Here is a 20,538-nt window from a genome sequence, read left to right on the forward strand (position 1 = left end):
CCATAGCGCCACCGGAAGTCCAAGAATATTAATTGATGACACTGATGTTATTGACTTTGCCTCATTTAATGTTAGATTTTTAGAATGTACAACTTCAAAAAACCATTGTACATTTTCATCATGTTCAGCTTGGTCTTTTCCTGCAATAATTATATTATCAAGATAAGGGAAAGTATCTAAGTTACACCAAAAGGAGTAGTGGTATAATTTCCCATTTGCTACAAATGCAGTGTATTTCTTCTCTGGAGAAGACTTGATGGGCCGAATGGCTTAATTCTACTCCTATTCCTTATGATCTTATAAAAAGATTGTAGCCAATTACCATCTACGAGGTCACTTTATCCCATGTCAACCAGCTGGAGAGACTGGTGAACTCACAAGTGAGGAAGTGGCTTGGGCTACCGAGATGTCTCAGCAGCATAGGGCTTTATGGGAATGGAACCCTCTCACTGCCAGTCTCAAACCAGGTGGAGGAATACAAATGTGCCAAAGTGAGGCTGGACATGGCACTAACAGAATCCCGGGACCCAATAATAAGAGGTGTCGCTCCAACCCTAACAACAGGGAAGAAATGGACTCCAGCAGCAGTGGTACTGGACGCAAAATCCGTCCTCCAACACTGGGACATAGTGGGCCATGTCCAACAAGGCCGAGGGGGCTTTGGCCTGGGAGCAATGAAACCTACCTGGCAAAAGGCTACTCCAGCTGAACGTCGGCACCTGGTGTTGGAGGAGGTGCGCCACCAGGGAGAAGCAGCCAGGTGTGCCAAAGCCATATCGAACTCGAGTGCAAGAGAGTTACCACCAACGCCATGCCTATCAATACCCAGATAACATTCCCGCAAATACCATCCTTCATCCGGGAAGGAGAGAAACGGAGGACTGACCTCTCAACTCATGCTGACTGAACGCAGCCAGAGACTGGGAAATGCGTGTTGACCTGGGCCAGAGGCTTTCGTTCCCAGTTGAAATCGCAGTTACCAACCTGCGACGAGACCTCGTGCTCTGGCCCAACTCCTGTTGGCGTGTTTTCATCATTGAGCTGACGGTCCCATGGGGGAAGGCTGAGGATGAGGCTTAAGAAAGGAAAAAGCTTCAATATTCAAACCTTACAGCAGAGACAGAGGAGAGAGGTTGGAGTGTAAGGGTGTGTCCAGTGAAGGTGGGGTGCAGGGGCTTTGTAGCCAGTTCCACCACAAGGCACCTGAGGGAAGTAGGAGTCAAAGGGCAGGCACAAAGGAGGGCAATAAAAGAACTTGCCAATATTACCGAACGGAGCAGTCACTGGCTGTGGCTGAAGAGAAAAGATGCTGTCTGGGCTGCCACGTGACCATCTAGAGACTAACAATAAGACACACTCCCTGCAGTGGGCCTGCCTCAACTGATTGTCTTGTGATAAAAGGCCAAAACACCCAGTGACGTTGAGGTACACAACTGAAGATGTGTCTGATTGGTAGCAAATTCACCTAGTGGTCATCCCCAAGAATACCAAATGTCAATTGTAGTGAAATCATAGGGATTGTAACATCCAGTTCTACTAATCAATCTGAACATCTGGATCAAACCAGTGACCACTGCGAAAGGGCAGCTGACAACCAGGGAAAGACCTAGTGATGGCCTGGAGAGACTGCTGACCGGAGGGAATAGACCCCACCGGGGCTGGCATGGGCAAGCTCCTCGTGCCAGCAGGATCCATCACTAATCAGCGTTTTGGTACCACCCATATATTGCTACGAAAAAGACAAGACAAAGAATACCCCTTGAGTCTAGTAGACAAGGGGCGCAAGATGACTCATCGACAGACCACACGGCAACAGACCTAGGAACAGAATCGACTATGAGTATTACAATTAGCACAGCAATTGACAGAGCAGCAGCACCGGCAGGACATAAGCTACGAAGCTGCATCTGTGGCTGGGAAAATATAACATCAGAAAAGGGTCTCAAGATCCACCAGGGCAGGAAAAAGTGCCCGAGAGAGCTTGGTGTGGGGCCTCGCATTGACCATTACTTTCTAAGCATTAGGCAAATCAGTCGAGTGAAGCCCAGTGGCAGGATAACCACCACTGTCCACACGGTATCAACACCCCAGGCAAAGCTCAACCAGGTACAGTACCACCAACGGACAAGAGTCCAGAGCCCAACCAGCCACAGTCAGCGGCAGAGAGGAAAATGGAAGGGAAATAGCCTCAAATCTTGTGGCCTAAATCCTGCCAGAGGAAAGAGTGGGAGACCATTAACACTGACCTCGTCCATCTTCTGGAAGGATTGAAGGGATGTGTGGAAAGAAAACTGGAGAAGATGGGAGACACCATATACAACTATGGGGCGGAGAGATTTGGGGTGTAGGTCATGAAACGGAGGACACAGAAGGAACCAGCACTCCAGTACAAGTCCAGGAGGCAGCAGAAGATCAAAAGTCTCATGAAAGAAAGGGAGCTGAGAAAACAGTGGAGGAAGGCCACAGAGGCAGAAAGGAAAGGACTCGAGGCACTGCAGGCATAAATAAAGCAACGCCTGGCAATCCTGCGAAGAGCAGAATGCCTGAGAAAGCAACACAAGAAGAAAGAACGGGCAAGGACAAGTTTCTACAGAGATCCATATAAGTTTGTCAAAAGCCTCTTTGTCAAGGAGAAGAGCGGGATCCTGGGAGTACCTGTAAGGGAATTGGAGGAGCACCTGAGGAAGACGTACTCTGACAACCGGAGGCATGAGCCAGTTAGAAACATAGAAACATAGAAACATAGAAATTAGGTGCAGGAGTAGGCCATTCGGCCCTTCGAGCCTGCACCGCCATTCAATATGATCATGGCTGATCATCCAACTCAGTATCCCGTACCTGCCAGTTCAGATGACATGCCACCTATCAACCCACCTGAGCACCAGATGGACATAAGGCCTCCTCCATGGAAGGAGGTAGAGAACACAATCAAACGGGCAAGAACAGCATCAGCCCCAGGACCCAATGGCATTCAATACAGGCTCTATAAGAACACCCCTGGTGCCCTGAAATACCTTTAGAAGTTAATGAAAGTGGCATGGGGGAAAGGAATCATACTTAAGGCTTGGCGAAGGGCAGGAGGGATTTTAATTCCCAAAGAAAAGAACTCCTCAACCATTAGTTAATTCCGCCAGATCAGCCTTCTGAACGTGGAAGGATAGATCTTCTTTGGTGTTGTGGCCCAAAGACACTCAGCATTTTTGCAGAGCAACAACTTCATTGGCACGTCAGTGCAGAAAGCAGGGGTACGTGGTTTCTCAGGATGTCTGGAACATGCAAACGTCATCTGGCACCAGATACAAACTGCCAAGAAGGAAAAGAGAGATCTGCATGCGATTTTCTTAGATCATGCAATACATAGAGGTACCTACTAGAGGAGGGGCAGTGCTGGACTTCCTGTTAGGAAATGAGACGGGACAGGTGGCGGTGGTATGCGTTGGGGAGCACTTCGGGTCCAGTGATCACAATACCATTAGTTTCAATATAATTATGGAGAGGGTCAGAACTGGACCTAGGGTTGAGATTTTTGATTGGAGAAAGGCTAACTTTGATGAGATGCGAGATGATTTAAAAGGAGTGAACTGGGACATTTTGTTTTATGGGAAAGATGTAGAAGAGAAATGGAGGACATTTAAAGGGGAAATTTTAAGAGTACAGAATCTTTATGTTCCTGTTCGGTTGAAAGAAAACAGTAAAAATTGGAAAGAGCCCTGGTTTTTAAGGGACATTGGACATCTTGTTCGGAAACAGAGGGAGATCTACAATAATTATAGGCAGCATGAAGTAAATGAGGTGCTTGAGGAGTATAAGGAATGTAAAAAGAATCTTAAGAAAGAAATTAGGAAAGCTAAAAGAAGATATGAGGTTGCTTTGGCAAGTAAGGTGAAAGTAAATCCAAAGGGTTTCTACAGCTATATAAATAGCAAAAGGATAACGAGGGATAAAATTGGTCCATTGGAGAGACAGAGTGGACAGTTATCTGCAGAGCCAAAAGAGATGGGGGAGATATTGAATAATTTTTTTTCTTCGGTATTCACCAAGGAGAAGGATATTGAATTATGTGAGGTAAGGGAAACTAGTAGAGTAGCTATGGATACTATGAGGTTCAAAGTAAAAGAAGTACTGACACTTTTCAAAAATATAAAAGTGGATAAGTCTCCAGGTCCTGACAGGACATTGAGGGAAGTTAGTGTAGAAATATTTCAAATGTCATTAGAAACGGGAATAGTCCCCGAGGATTGACGTACTGCGCATGTTGTTCCATTGTTTAAAAAGGGTTCTAAGAGTAAACCTAGCAATTATAGACCTGTTAGTTTAACTTCAGTGGTGGGCAAATTAATGGAAAAGATACTTAGAGATAATATATAAGCATCTGAATAAACAGGGTCTGATTAGGAACAGTCAACATGGATTTGTGCCTGGAAGGTCATGTTTGACTAATCTTCTTGAATTTTTTGAAGAGGTTACTAGGGAAATTGACGAGGGTAAGGCAGTGGATGTTGTCTATATGGACTTTAGTAAGGCCTTTGACAAGGTTCCTCATGGAAGGTTGGTTAAGAAGGTTCAACTGTTGGGTATAAATGCAGGAATAGCAAGATGGATTCAACAGTGGCTGAATGGGAGAAGCCAGAGGGTAATGGTGGATGGCTGTTTATCGGGTTGGAGGCAGGTGACTAGTGGGCTGCCTCAGGGATCTGTATTGGGTCCTTTGTTGTTTGTCATGTACATCAATGATCTGGATGAAGGTATGGTAAATTGGATTAGTAAGTATGCAGATGATACCAAGATAGGGGGTGTTGTGGATAATGAAGAGGATTTCCAAAGTCTACAGAGTGATTTAGGCCATTTGGAAAAATGGGCTGAAAGATGGCAGATGGAGTTTAATGCTGATAAATGTGAGGTGCTACACCTTGGCAGGACAAATCAAAATAGGACGTACATGGTAAATGGTAGGGAATTGAAGAATACAGTTGAACAGAGAGATCTGGGTATAACCGTGCATAGTTCCTTGAAGGTGGAATCTCATATAGATAGGGTGGTAAAGAAAGCTTTTGGTATGCTAGCCTTTATAAATCAGAGCATTGAGTATAGAAGCTGGGATGTAATGTTAAAATTGTACAAGGCATTGGTGAGACCAAATCTGGAGTATGGTGTACAATTTTGGCCGCCCAATTATAGGAAGGATGTCAACAAAATAGAGAGAGTACAGAGGAGATTTACTAGAATGTTGCCTGGGTTTCAACAACTAAGTTACAGAGATAGGTTAAATAAGTTAGGTCTTTATTCTCCTGAGCGCAGAAGGTTAAGGGGGGACTTGTCTATCCCTCATATCTTTAAAATGATGAGAGGGATAGACAGAGTTGATGTGGACAAGCTTTTCCCTTTGAGAATAGGGAAGATTCAAACAAGAGGATATGACTTCAGAATTAAGGGACAGAAGTTTAGGGGTAATATGAGGAGGAACTTCTTTACTCAGAGAGTGGTAGCGGTGTGGAATGACCTTCCAGTGGAAGTGGTGGAGGCAGGTTCATTGGTATCATTTAAAAATAAATTGGATAGGCATATGGATGAGAAGGGAATGGAGAGTTATGTTATGAGTGCAGGCAGGTGGGACTAAGGGGAAAGAAATTTGTTCGGCACGGACTTGTAGGGCCGAGATGGCCTGTTTCCGTGCTGTAATTGTTATATGGTTATATGGTTATATGTTATATGCCAATGCCTTTGGTTCGGTGCCCCATGAGACTCTTTGGGCAGCTTTTAATTTCTTCCAGGTCACAGAGGTTATCACAAAGCTGGTAAAAGCTTACTTCCAGGACCTCCAGTTCTGCGTCACAACACAGGACAACACCACCGCCTGGCAGCACCTTGAGGTAGGCATAATGGCAGGCTGTACCATTTCTCCTCTGGTTTTCACCATGGCAATTGAGCTCATCATTCGAGCATCACGATGGGTGGTCGGAGGGGAACGCTTGAAGAGTGGGCTGCAACTTCCTCCAATCAGGGCATACATGGGGGACATGACCACAATAACAACAACAAAAGCATGCACCAAACGCCTGCTGGATAAACTCCAGGAAAACATCAAATGGGCCAAAATGGAGATTAAACCCAGCAAATCCTGCAGTATTTCCATCATCAAAGGCCGGCTCACTGACGAAAGGTTCCGCATCAAAAACGAGACAATACCAACTGTCCTGGAGAAGCCTGTCAAAAGCCTCGGACAATGGTACACCGCATACCTCAAGGATGCAGAGCAGGTGGAACAACTCAGGCAGGATACAATCAGTGGCCTCAAGCAAATCAACAACACTGCTCTCCCAGGGAAGCTGAAGCTTTGGTGCCTTCAATTCGGTCTACTGCCCCGACTCATGTGGCCAATTACCATCTATGAGGTCACTTTATCCCATGTCAACCAGCTGGAGAGACTGGTGAACTCACAAGTGAGGAAGTGGCTTGGGCTGCCGAGATGCCTCGGCAGCATAGGGCTCTATGGGAATGGAGCCCTCTCACTGCCAGTCTCAAGCCTGGTGGAGGGATACAAATGTGCCAAAGTGAGGCTGGACATGACACTAACAGAATCCTGGGACTCAATAATAAGAGGTATTGCTCCAACCCTAGCAACAGGGAAGAAATGGGCTCCAGCAGCAGTGGTACTGCACGCAAAATCCACCCTCCAACACCGGGACATAGTGGGCCATGTCCAACAAGGCCGAGGGGGCTTTGGCCTGGGAGCAATGAAACCTACCTGGCAAAAGGCTACTCCAGCTGAACGTCGGCACCTGGTGTTGGAGGAGGTGCGCCACCAGGGAGAAGCAGCCAGGTGTGCCAAGGCCATATCCACAGCCAAACAAGGCCGCTGGATGACGTGGGATGGTGTTGAGAGGAAGAAGATCACATGGAGAGAGCTGTGGACCATGGAGTCAAATAGGTTGAGCTTCATTATCAGAGCCACATATGACGTCCTTCCCTCTCCCACAAACCTAAATCTTTGGCTGGGAGAGGATCCAGCCTGCCCCCTGTGTGCAGTTCCAGCAAACCTCAAGCACATCCTAACCTTAAGACCAGCCTAACACAATGCAGATACACCTGGCAACACAACCAGGTGCTGAGGTGTTTGGCAGCTGAACTTGAGTGTAAGAGAGTTACCACCAACGCCATGCCTATCAATGCCCAGATAACATCCCCGCAAATACCATCCTTCATCTGGGAAGGATAGAAACGGAGGGCTACCCCCTCGCCTCTCAACTCATGCCCACTGAATGGAGCCAGGGACTGGGAAATGCGTGTTGACCTAGGCCAGAGGCTTTCGTTCCCAGTTGAAATCGCAGTTACCAACCTGCGACCAGACCTCGTGCTCTGGTCCAACTCCTGTTGGCGTGTTTTCATCATTGAGCTGATGGTCCCATGGGAAGAGGCTGTGGACGAGGCTTATGAAAGGAAAAAGCGTTGATATTCAAACCTTGCAGCAGAGACAGAGGAGAGAGGTTAGAGTGTAAGGTTGTGTCCAGTGGAGGTGGGGTGCAGGGGCTTTGTAGCCAGTTCCACCACAAGGCTCCTGAGAGAAGTAGGAGTCGAAGGGCAGGCACAAAGGAGGGCAATAAAAGAACTTGCAAATGCTGCCGAACGGAGCAGTCGCTGGCTGTGGCTGAAGAGGAAAGTTGCTGTCTGGGCTGCCACATGACCATCTAGAGGCTAACCATAAGACCCAGTTCTGATCAACTGAGAAGGTTATTGGCCTGCCTCGACTGAGGATGTCTTGTGATAAAAGGCCGAAACACCCAGTTACGTTGAGGTACACAACTGAAGATGTGTCTGATTGGTAGCAAAATCACCTAGTGGTCATCCCCAAGAATGTCAATTGTAGTGAAATCATTGGGATTGTAACATCCAGTCCTACTAATCAATCTTAGCAAGAGCAACGTACCGTGGAACTCAGTGGGTCAGGCAGCATCTGTGGAGGGAATGGACAGCTGAGGTTTCAGGTTGGGCCAGTCTGAAGATGGGTCCCAACCCCAAATGTTACCTGTCCATTCCTCCACAGATGTGCTCTGGCCCACTGAGTTCCTGCAGCATTCTGTTGTTTGATCAAGATTTGAACATTGGAGGGTTCTTGTATCTCTATGGCTGCTAATTACCCCCATGCATAACCATTTAATCTCTGCCCAATTGTTTTTGACCGATGCTGGGAGAAAATGCTCTTTGCAATTTTTTACTGTATAACTGGTTTGGTGCAATCTGTGGCTAGTATAACTGGGCTTCATCTGCGTGTCTGGGGAGGAGGGCCCTGTGGGGTGGTATAACTGACTAGGCATGTTGGATGGTATAACTTCAGTCCGAAGAAGGGTCTTGACCAGAAACGTCACCCATTCCTTCTCTCCAGAGATGCTGCCTGTCCCGCTGAGTTACTCCAGCATTTTATGTCTATCTTTGATTTAAACCAACATCTGCAGTTCTTTCCTACACATAACTGCTACATCAGTGCTTGTGGGATGGAGGGCTATATGGGGCAGTATTATTGAGGAGTGACATAAGGCAGGGTGGTGTGACAGTGTGGGGTGATATAACTGGGATAATATAACTGCTACATCTGTGTGCATAAGAAGAAGGGCGATGTGGGAAGGTATAAATGCATATGCCTGCTTTCAGCAGCGAGTCTGGGGGTGTATCTGCAAGGCTGCGATGGGAGGTATACGATTGAATTGAAGTGAATACATTTTATTAGGCAAGTATGTATACATACAAGGAATTTGCCTTGGTGCTTTGCTCGCAAGTAACAACATGATATACAGTAGACAATTAAAAATAAAACATAATTTAAACATGTGAAGAATGAAAAAAAATACCAGAGCACCAGGAAGCTACAGACTTTTGGCTTTGAGTAGAGCTACTGCTCATGGAAAAAAAGCTGTTTTTATGTCTGGCTGTGGTGGCTTTGACAGTCCGGAGTCGCCTTCCAGAGGGAAGTGATTCAAAGAGTTTGTGGCCAGGGTGAGGGGCCAGAGATGATCTTACCCGCTCGCTTCCTGGCCCTTGCAGTGTACAGTTCGTCAATGGGGGGAAGGTTGCAGCCAATAACCTTCTCAGCTGATCAAATGATTCGCCTCAGCCTCCGGATGTCATGTTTGGGCTGAGCCAAAACAGACCATGATGGAGAAGGTGAGGACAGACTCTATGATGGCAGTATAAAACTGAACCTCCTCAGCTGCCTCAGTAAGTACATCCTCTGTTGGGCCTTTTTGACTGTGGAGTCGATGGTGGTCCCCCATTTAAGGTCTCTGGAGATGATGGTTCCAACAAACTTAAATTACTCCATGTGACTGGTGTTGTTGATGTGAGTGGGGTGAGGGGAGGGGGAGCTCTCCTAAAGTGTACAATCAATTCCACTGTCTTAAGAGCATTGAGCTCCAGGTTGTTGCGATGGCACCAGGACATCAGCTGTGTCACTTCCTGTCTCTAGTCAGATTCCTCCCCATCCTGGATCAGTCCAATCAGGGTTGTGTTGTCCGCAAAATTGAGAAGCTTGACAGAGGAGTCTGTGGAGGTGCAGTCATTGGCGTAGAGAGAGTAAAGAAGAGGGGAGAGTATGCAACCTTGCGGTGCTCCTATGCTGGAAGATTAGATCGCCAGGGATCCATGGAGAGATAGCTGAACAGATAGCAAATGGTTCCATGGATGCAGGCAGAGGGTGATGGTGGAAGGTTGCTTCTCGGGCTGGCGGCCTGTTACTAGTGGTGTGCCTCAGGGTTTAGTTCTGGGCCTGTTACTGTCTGTCATCTACATCAATGATTTGGATGAGAACATACATGGCAAGATTAGTAAGTTTGCTGATGATACAAAGGTTGGTGGTTTTGAAGAGAGTGAAGATGGTTGTCAAAGACTTGCAGCAGGATCTGGATCGATTGGCCAGGTGGGCAGAGGAATGGTTGATGGAATTTAATACAGAGAAGTGTGAGGTGTTGCATTTTGGGGGTCAAAGGGGCAAGACCTACATAGTAAACGATAGGCTTCTGGGTAGTGTTGTAGAGCAGAGGGATCTAGGAGGACAGGTGCATGGTTCCTTGAAGGTTGTGTCGCAAGTAGATAAAATTGTAAAAAAGTAGTATCGAGTATAGAAATTGGCGTGCCATGTTGCAGTTGTATAAGACATTGGTGAGCGAATTTAGAGAGTTGTGTTCAGTTCTGGGCACTGTGTTATAGGAAAGATTATCAAGTTTGAAAGGGTTCAGAGAAGATTTACAAGGAGTTTAAGAAGGAACTGCAGATACTGGAAAATCGAAGGTACACAAAAATGCTGGAGAAACTCAGCGGTTGCAGCAGCATCTAAGGAGCGAAGGAGATAGGCAACGTTTCAGGCCTGAAGAAGGGTTTTGGCCCGAAACGTTGCCTATCTCCTTCGCTCCATAGATGCTGCTGCGCCCGCTGAGTTTCTCCAGCATTTTTGTGTACCTAAGATTTACAAGGATGTTGCCAGGACTAGAGGGTTACAGGGAGAGGTTGAGTGGGCTGGTCTCTGTTCTTTGGAGTGCAGGAGGATGATGGGAGACCTTATAGAGGTGCATAAAATCATATAACCATATAACCATATAACAATTACAGCACGGAAACAGGCCATCTCGACCCTTCTAGTCCGTGCCGAACACATAATCTCCCCTAGTCCCATATACCTGCGCTCAGACCATAACCCTCCATTCCCTTCCCATCCATATAACTATCCAATTTATTTTTAAATGATAAAAACAAACCTGCCTCCACCACCTTCACTGGAAGCTCATTCCACACAGCTACCACTCTCTGAGTAAAGAAGTTCCCCCTCATGTTACCCCTAAACTTCAGTCCCTTAATTCTCATGTCATGTCCCCTTGTTTGAATCTTCCCTACTCTCAGTGGGAAAAGCTTTTCCACGTCAACTCTGTCTATCCCTCTCATCATTTTAAAAACCTCTATCAAGTCCCCCCTTAACCTTCTGCGCTCCAAAGAATAAAGCCCTAACTTGTTCAACCTTTCTCTGTAACTTAGTTGCTGAAACCCAGGCAACATTCTAGTAAATCTCCTCTGTACTCTCTCTATTTTGTTGACATCCTTCCTATAATTAGGCGACCAAAATTGTACACCATACTCCAGAATTGGCCTCACCAATGCCTTGTACAATTTTAACATTACATCCCAACTTCTATAATCTCAATGCTCTGATTTATAAAGGCCAGCACACCAAAAGCTTTCTTTACCACCCTATCTACATGAGATTCCACTTTCAGGGAACTGTGCACAGTTATTCCCAGATCCCTCTGTTCACCTACATTCTTCAATTCCCTACCATTTACCATGTACGTCCTATTTTGATTTGTCCTACCAAGATGTAGCACCTCACACTTATCAGCATTAAACTCCATCTGCCATCTTTCAGCCCACTCTTCCAACTGGCATAAATCTCTCTGTAGACTTTGAAACTCTACTTCATTACCCGCAACCCCACCTATCTTAGTATCATCTGCATACTTACTAATCCAATTTACCACACCATCATCCAGATCATTGATGTACAATACTGAAGTCCTTACTGAAGTCCATATACACAACATCCACTGCGTTACCCTCATCAATTTCCCGTGTAACATCTTCCAAAAATTCAAGAAGATTATTCATGAGGGCAATAAATTGGGTAGACGCACAGTCTTTTGCCCAGAGTAGGGGAATCGAGGACCGGCGGACATAGGTTCAATAGATTTAATAAGAATCTGAGCGATAACTTTTTCACACAAACGGTGGTGAGTGTATTGAACAAGCTGCCAGAGGAAATAGTGGAAGCTGGGACAGTTAGACAGGTACATGGACAGGACAGGTTTGGAGGGATATGTACTAAATGCAGGCAGGTGGGACTAGTGTAGCTGGGACATGTTGGCTGGTGTCAGCACGTTGGGCCAAAAGACCTGTTTCCACACTATCACTCTATGAATGGGGAGGTGTGGCTGTGACTGGGCAGTTGTAGCTGCATATGACTGTGCTTGTGGGGAGGTGTGGCTGTGTGTTTGTGGAGGTGCAGCTGTGACTGGGGAGGTGTAGGTGTATATGTCTGTGTGGGGAGGTGTGTATATAGACACATGTCTGGGCAGGTGCAGCAGTGAGTGGGGAGAGATGTGCACATGTCTGTGGGTAGGTGTAGCAGTGAGTGGCCAGGTGTAGTGTACATGTCCGGGCAGGTGTAGTGTACATGTCCGGGCAGGTGTAGTGTACATGTCTGGGCAGGTGTAGTGTACATGTCTGGGCAGGTGTAGAAAACAGGTGCAGGGGGGGACCATTCGGCCCTTCGAGTCAGAACCACCATTCATTGTGATCATGGCCGATCATCCCCTATCAATAACCTGTGCCTGCCTTCTCCCCATATCCCTTGACTCCACTAGCCCCTTGAGCTCTATCTAACTCTCTCTTAAATCCATCCAGTGACTTGGCCTCCACTGTGGCAGGGAATTCCATAAATTCTCAACTCTCTGGGTGAAAATGTTTTTTCTCACCTCAGTCTTAAATGACCTCCCTTTTATTCTAAGACTTTGTCCCCTGGTTCTGGACTCACCCAACATTTGGAAAAAATTTCCTGCATCTAGCTGGTCCAGTCCTTTTATAATTTTATATGTTTCTATAAGATCCACCCCCTCATCCTTCTAAACTTCAGTGAATACAAGCTTTTCAATCTTTCCTCATTGCAGGCTCGAAAGGCCGGATGGCCTACTCCTGCACCTAATTTCTATGACAGTCCCGCCATCCCAGGGATCAATCTTGTGAACCTACGCTGCACTGCTTCAATCACAAGGATGTCGTTCCTCAAATTAGGAGACCAAAACTGTACACAATACTCCAGATGTGGTCTCACCAGATGTGGTGGCTAAGGTGAACGTTGGTCCATTGGAGGGTGAGACTGGAGAGTTGTTGGTGGGGAACATGGAAATGGCAAAGGCATTAAACGAGTATTTTGTATCAGTCTTCACCATAGAAGACACAAAAAATATTCCAACGCTGGATAAACAGGGGGCGGTAGGAATGGAGGAGCTAAATACTATTAAGATCACCAAGGAGGTGGTATTAGGGAAATTAATGAGACTGAAGGAGGATAAATCCCCTGGGCCTGATGGATTACATCCAAGGGTCTTGAGGGAGATAGCGGTGGGGATTGTGGATGCATTGGTGATAACTTTTCCAAAACTCCCTGGAGGCAGGAACGGTCCCAGTGGATTGGAAAATGGCCAATGTAACACCTATATTTAAAAAAGGAAGTAAACAGAAGGCGGGTAACTATAGACCGGTTAGTCTAACATCGGTGGTGGGTAAAATGTTAGAGACAATTATTAAAGAAACACTAACGGGGCACTTGGATAAACATGACTTCATCGGACAGAACCAGCATGGTTTTGTGAAGGGGAAGTCCTGTTTAACGAATCTGCTCGAATTCTTTGAGGAAGTAACAACCCGGGTGGATAAAGGGGAACTGGTGGATGTGGTATACTTGGACTTCCAAAAGGCTTTTGACAAGGTGCCACATAAGAGACTATTGCTAAAAATAAAAAATTATGGGATTGGGGGTAATATATTAGCATGGGTAGAGGATTGGCTAACAAATAGGAAGCAGAGAGTGGGGATAAATGGTTCATACTCGGGATGGCAACCGGTAACTAGCGGGGTTCCGCAAGGGTCGGTGCTGGGACCCCAGTTGTTCACAATTTATATAAATGATTTGGAGGAGGGGACCAAGTGTAATATATCAAAATTTGCGGACGATACAAAAATGGGAGGAAAAGTAGGGGATGAGGAGGATAGGAAGAGTCTGCAAAAGGATATAGATAAGCTAGGTGAGTGGGCAACAACTTGGCAGATGAAATTTAATACTAATAAATGTGAAGTCATTCACTTTGGGAAAAAAAATGATAGGGCAAGTTATTTTCTAAATGAGGAGGAGCTGCGTTGTACAATACAATGGAATACAACGCAAAGGGATCTAGGGGTATTAGTACATGAATCACTGAAAGTTAGTATGCAGGTGCAGCAAGCAATCAGGAAGGCCAATGGAGTTTTGGCCTTTATTGCTAGGGGGATTGAGTATAAAAACACGGAGGTCTTGCTGCAGCTGTACACAGTATTAGTGAGATCACATTTGGAATACTGTGTACAGTTCTGGGGTCCATACTTAAGAAAGGATGTACTAGCCCTGGAGGCAGTGCAGCGAAGGTTTAAAAGATTAATTCCTGCAATGAGGGGATTGACATATGAGGAAAGGTTAAGTAGGCTGGAACTCTACTCTTTGGAGTTTAGAAGAATGAGAGGCGATCTCATTGAAACATATAAGATCGTGAGGGGCCTTGATCGGGTGGATGCACCGAGGATGTTCCCAATGATCGGGGAAACTAGAACTAGGGGACATAGTTGCAGAATAAGGGGGGGCTCTTTTAAAACTGAGATGAGGAAGAACTTCTTCACCCAGAGGGTGGTTAATTTATGGAATTCACTGCCCCAGGGAGCAGTGGAAGCAGAAACTTTAAATATATTTAAGACTAAAATAGATGGTTTTTTAGCTGCCAAGGGGATAAGGGGCTACGGGGAGAGGGCAGGGATATGGACCTAGGTATGGTTAGTATAGTAAGACCTGAGTGATCTCCTGGACAAGTGTCGATCGCCTAGATTGGGGTCGGAGAGGAATTTCCCGGATTTTTTTCCCGAATTGGACCTGGGTTTTTATCCGTTTTTTTGCCTCCCCCAGGAGATCACGAGGTTCTTGGGGTGGAGAGGGGTGATAGCGGTATAAAGGGGAGGGTAGTGTCTTGTGTTCTGTGTCTTGTGTCTACTGTTTGTGGGTAAGTGTGTCTGTTTAGTGTTCAGCCATGAGCGAATGGCGGTGCGGGCTCGATGGACCTGGTGGTCTGCTCTCGCACCTACTTTCTATGTTTCTATGTTTCTACCAGAGCCCTATACAAGTGCAGAAGAACCTCTTTGCTCCTATACTGAAATCCTCCTGTTATGAAGGCCAACATTCCATTAGGACACCCAGGTCTCGCTGTACCTCCCCCTTACCTAACCTAACCCCATTGAGATAATAATCTGCCCCCTTGTTTTTGCCGCCAAAGTGGATAATCTCACATTTATCTTTATTGCACTGCATCTGCCACGCATCTGCCCACTCACTCTACCTGTCCAGGTCACCCTGCAATGTCCTAATATCCTCTTCACAGTTCACGCTGCCACCCACCTTGTTGTCATCCGCAAACTTGCTAGTGTTGCTCCTAATTCTCTCTTCCAAATCATTAATATATATGGCAAACAGTTGCGGCCCCAACCCCGAGCCTTGCGGCACTCCACTCGCCACTGCCTGCCATTCTGAAAAGGACCCGTTCACTCCAACTCTTTGCTTCCTGTCTGTCAACCAATTTTCTATCCATGTCAACACCCTACCCCCAATACCATGTGCTCTAATTTTAGTCACTAGTCTCCCGTGCGGGACCTCATCAAAGGCTTTCTGAAAGTCTAGATACACTACATCCACTAGCACCCCTTCATCCATTTTACTTGTCACATCCTCAAAAAATTCCAGAAGATTAGTCAAGCATGATTTCCCTTTCATAAATCCCTTTCATAAATCCAAGCTATGTTTAATGCCAATTATAGTCTAATCAAATTCTGGAAAACGCTCCCGATGTCTTTAATAGGTCGAATAAATGCTATAAAAATGATCTTTCTACCACAAATCTTTCTACCACAAATCCTATATCTATTTCAATCAATATCTTCCAAAAAAGTGTTTCAAAAAACTGGAGGTCTTTAAAATGATGAGAGGGATAGACAGAGTTGATGTGGACAAGCTTTTCCCTTTGAGAATAGGGAAGATTCAAACAAGAGGACATGACTTCAGAATTAAGGGACAGAAGTTGAGGGGTAATATGAGGGGGAACTTCTTTACTCAGAGAGTGGTAGCGGTGTGGAATGAGCTTCCAGTGGAAGTGGTGGAGGCAGGTTCATTGGTATCATTTAAAAATAAATTGGATAGGCATATGGATGAGAAGGGAATGGAGGGTTATGGTATGAGTGCAGGCAGGTGGGACTAAGGGAAAAAAAGTTGTTTCGGCAGGACTTGTTGGGCCGAGATGGCCTGTTTCCATGCTTTAATTGTTATATGGTTATATGGTTCAGACCGAAAGGTCTGAATGACAATAAAGGAATCCAATTCCAATTCTAGTTCAGGGCTACCTTCCCCCTCATGTTACCCCTAAACTTCTGTCCCTTAATTCTGAAGTCATATCCTCTTGTTTGAATCTTCCCTATTCTCAAAGGGAAAAGCTTGTCCACATCAACTCTGTCTATCCCTCATATCATTTTAAAGACCTCTATCAAGTCCCCCCTTAACCTTCTGCGCTCCAGAGAGTAAAGACCTAACTTATTTAACCTATCTCTGTAACTTAGTTGTTGAAAAACCCAGGCAACATTCTAGTAAATCTCCTCTGTACTCTCTCTATTTTGTTGACATCCTGCCTATAATTGGGCGACCAAAATTGTACACCATACTCCAGATTTGGTCTCACCAATGCCTTGTACAATTTTAACATTACATCCCAGCTTCTATACTCAATGCTCTGATTTATAAAGGCTAGCATACCAAAAGCTTTCTTTACCACCCTATCTATATGAGATTCCACCTTCAAGGAACTATGCACGGTTATTCCCAGATCCCTCTGTTCAACTGTATTCTTCAATTCCCTACCATTTACCATGTACATCCTATTTTGATTTGTCCTGCCAAGGTGCAGCACCTCACATTTATCAGCATTAAACTCCATCTGCCATCTTTCAGCCCATTTTTCCAAATGGTCTAAATCACTCTGTACACTTTGGAAATCCTCTTCATTATCCACAACACCCCCTATCTTGGTATCATCTGCATACTTACTAATCCAATTTACCACACCTTCATCCAGATCATTGATGTACATGACAAACAACAAAGGACCCAACACAGATCCCTGAGGCACCCCACTAGTCACCTGCCTCCAACCCGACAAACAGCCATCCACCATTACCCTCTGGCTTCTCCCATTTAGCCACTGTTGCATCCATCTTGCTATTCCGGCATTTATACCCAACAGTTTAACCTTATTAACCAACCTTCCACGAGGAACCTTGTCAAAGGCCTTACTAAAGTCCATATAGACAACATCCACTGCTTTACCCTCGTCAATTTTCCTAGTAACCTCTTCAAAAAATTCAAGAAGATTAGTCAAACATGACCTTCCAGGCACAAATCCATGTTGACTGTTCCTAATCAGACCCTGTTTATCCAGATGCTTATATATTATCTCTAAGTATCTTTTCCATTAATTTGCCCACCACTGAAGTTAAACTAACAGGTCTATAATTGCTAGGTTTACTCTTAGAACCCTTTTTAAACAATGGTACGCCAATCCTTGGGGACTATTCCCGTTTCTGATGACATTTGAAATATTTCTGTCATAGCCCCGGATATTTCTACACTAACTTCCCTCAATGTCCTAGTGAATATCCTGTCAGGACCTGGAGACTTATCCACTTTTATATTTTTCAAAAGTGTCAGTGCTTCTTTTACTTTGAAACTCATAGTATCCATAGCTACTCTACTCGTTTCCCTTAACTCACATAAGATGTCCAATTTCCCTTGAAAACCATGGCTCTTTCCAATTTTTACTGTTTCCTTTCAACCGAACAGGAACATAAAGTGAAGAAGGGTTTCGGCCCGAAACGTTGCCTATTTCCCTCGCTCCATAGATGCTGCTGCACCCGCTGAGTTTCTCCAGCTTTTTGGTGTACCTTCAATTCTCCAGCATCTGCAGTTCCTTCTTAAATATAGGAACATAAAGATTCTGTACTCTTAAAATTTCCCCTTTAAATGTCCTCCATTTCTCTTCTACATCTTTCCCATAAAACAAAATGTCCCAGTTCACTCCTTTTAAATCATCTCACATCTCATCAAGGTTAGCCTTTCTCCAATCAAAAATCTCAACCCTAGGTCCAGTTCTGACCTTCTTCATAATTATATTGAAACTAATGGTATTGTGATCACTGGACCCGAAGTGCTCTCCAACGCACACCTCCGCCACCTGTCCCGTCTCATTTCCTAACAGGAGGTCCAACACTGCCCCTCATTTAGTAGGTACCTCTATGAACGAAATTATGTTGCCTGCAGTCAGACACAGTCATACACAGAATCAATAATAACAAAACATACAATAAACACAAATTAAACATCCACCACAGTGAGTTCACCAGGCACATCCTCACTGTGATGGAGGCAAAGTCTTAGTCTCCGTCTCTTCCCTCCTTGTTCTCCCTCTGCGCTGAGGCGATTGATCCAGGCCGAAGATGCCGTCCTCCAGTCCAGCTGACCTCCGTGGTGATGTCGCAGCCGCAGAAAGCCGGAACGCCGTCTCCGCTCCGAGATGGCCCTCCACAGCATCAGCTCCGGACCGTTGCCCCCGCTCCAGGCCGCCGCCCCAGCTCCGGGTCCCGCAGTCTCCGCCCCAGTTCCGGGTCGCCGCCCCAGCTCCGGGCTGCCGCCCCAGCTCCGGGGCCCGCAGTCGCCGCTCCAGGTCCCGCAGTCTCCGCTCCGGGCCGCTGTCCCAGCTCCGGGCAGCCGCCCCAGATCCAGGCCGCTGCCCCAGCTCCGGGTCCTGCAGTCTCAGCCCCGCCACATCAGCTCCAGGCCGCCGCCGAAAGCCAGAAAGCCGCACCAGCAAGTCGGGCCACCGCTGCCTTAGCCCCGAAGACGGCCAGCCTCTCGTTGGTAAGTCCTGGCTGGCTCTGCCTCCGGAGCCTCGGGATCGGTCGCAGGGTGGAGGCCGCCAGCTCCGCCGTTAGGCCTCAGCGCAGACGGAGGCAGAGAAGGGGGATACGACACGAAAAAGTCGCATTCCCCCGAAGGAAGAGACAGAGAACATATTTCACCCCCTCTAACACAACCCAACAAACCAAAACTTAACCAAAACAAGACAAAAAAAACAACAGAAAAAAGTAAAGACAGACGGACTGCAGGCGAGCCGCAGCTGTTAACAGCGCCGCCACTTCCGGAAGCTGTTCAAAAGAATTTACTTAATTATGGGCTAATAATGGGAAAAAAGCTTATACTCAAATTCTGGAAAAATGCTCCTATACCAACAATAAAAATGTGGATTTCAAACATGTTCGAAACATTACATCTGGAAGAGATGAGACTCCTGCTAGGAGGCAAAGCAGACCACTTCCAAAAGACGTGGTCTGCATTTATGGACTTATTACAAGCATAAGGTGCAATAGTAATTTACAAAATAAATGGTGCCAGGATCTGGTAACGGGGGGGTGAAAAAATACGGTTGGTATATCCCTTTTTGCGGAGTTTTTTTTTTGCCGTCTTTCTTTCTTTTCTATGGTCCATTTCTTAACTTTCTTCTCTAACTCCTTTTCTAATGGCTTTCTTTTCCCAACACTTTCCTGCACCTTCACGACTTTTTCTCAAATTCCTTACTTCTTTTATTTCTATCTTTTTTAAAGTTCAAAAAGTGATGGGGTACAACAAATGTAATGAGATATATGTGGTGTGCATTACTGCAACATTGTACTTCTAATAAAAATAAAAATAAATAAATAAATAAATCCATGTTGACTTGGATTAATCCTTTTACTGCTTTCCAAATGCCCCATTATTACCTCTTTAATAAGTGTGCAGGTGTAGTGTACATGGCCATGGCCGGGCAGGTGTAGTGTACATGTCCAAGAAGGAACTGCAGATGTTGGAAAATAGAATGTAGACATAAGTGCTGGAGAAACTCAGCGGGTGCAGCAGACTGATGAAGGGTTTCAGCCGGAAACGTTGCCTATTTCCTTCGCTCCATAGATGCTGCCGCACCCGCTGAGTTTCTCCAGCACTTTTGTGTACCAGGTGTAGTGTACATGACTGTGGGCAGATGTAGCAGTGAGTAGGGAGGTGCAATGTACATGTCCGGGCAGGTGTGGCAGTGAGTGAGTGAGCGCCTGGTCGTGCTGGGGTTGACGGCGGCGCTGCTCACAATGCGAGTGGCGGCTCACAGAGGGCGTGTCGGCGGCGGGGGGCGGTGGCCCGGCCCGCCAGTGGTTCCGGGCGCCGCCGCCAGTGGCTGCCGATGCTGGAGGGAGTTTATCGCGCCGGGCTGCTCGCGTTAGCGGCGGTGCTGGGCGGGGGCATCGTTTACGCCGCTTGGGGAAGATGGTTCCGCGCCGAGACACCGCAGAAGAAGGTGGCGAAGACGGTGGCGCCGAAGGTGGAGACGAAGGTGGAGAAGAAGGTGAGGCGGGACCGCGAGTAGACACACACCGTGCTGGAGTACATGCGGCTGTGGGCTGGCATGTGGGGGTTGGGAATGGGACCCTCTAGCACCCTGCTCACTTTGGGACCCCACCTGGTCACTTTGGGGACCCCACCCCCCCCCATGTCACATGAGGACCCGCCTGGTCACATGAGGACCCCCCCGCGCTCACTTTGGGACCCCCCCTGCTCACTTGGGGACCCGCCTGGTCACTTGG

General features: G+C 46.4%; 1 protein-coding gene across 2 annotated transcripts in view; it reads left to right on the plus strand.

The window, feature by feature from the left end:
* The first annotated feature begins 20,035 nt into the window (after positions 1 to 20,035).
* The window catches only part of arl9 (ADP-ribosylation factor-like 9), a 38,357-nt gene continuing 37,854 nt past the window's right edge, over positions 20,036 to 20,538 (plus strand). Inside the window, exon 1 of one of the 2 annotated variants that reach the window (XM_055643827.1) lies at positions 20,036 to 20,300. In XM_055643827.1, the coding sequence (XP_055499802.1) occupies positions 20,139 to 20,300 (162 nt within the window). In that variant the 5' untranslated portion in view covers positions 20,036 to 20,138. The remainder of the gene's footprint in view (positions 20,301 to 20,538) is intronic. The other variant, XM_055643818.1, reaches the window with a different exon arrangement.

Source organism: Leucoraja erinacea, chromosome 1, assembly GCF_028641065.1.
Source record: "Leucoraja erinacea ecotype New England chromosome 1, Leri_hhj_1, whole genome shotgun sequence".
Taxonomy (NCBI): Eukaryota; Metazoa; Chordata; class Chondrichthyes; order Rajiformes; family Rajidae; genus Leucoraja; species Leucoraja erinaceus.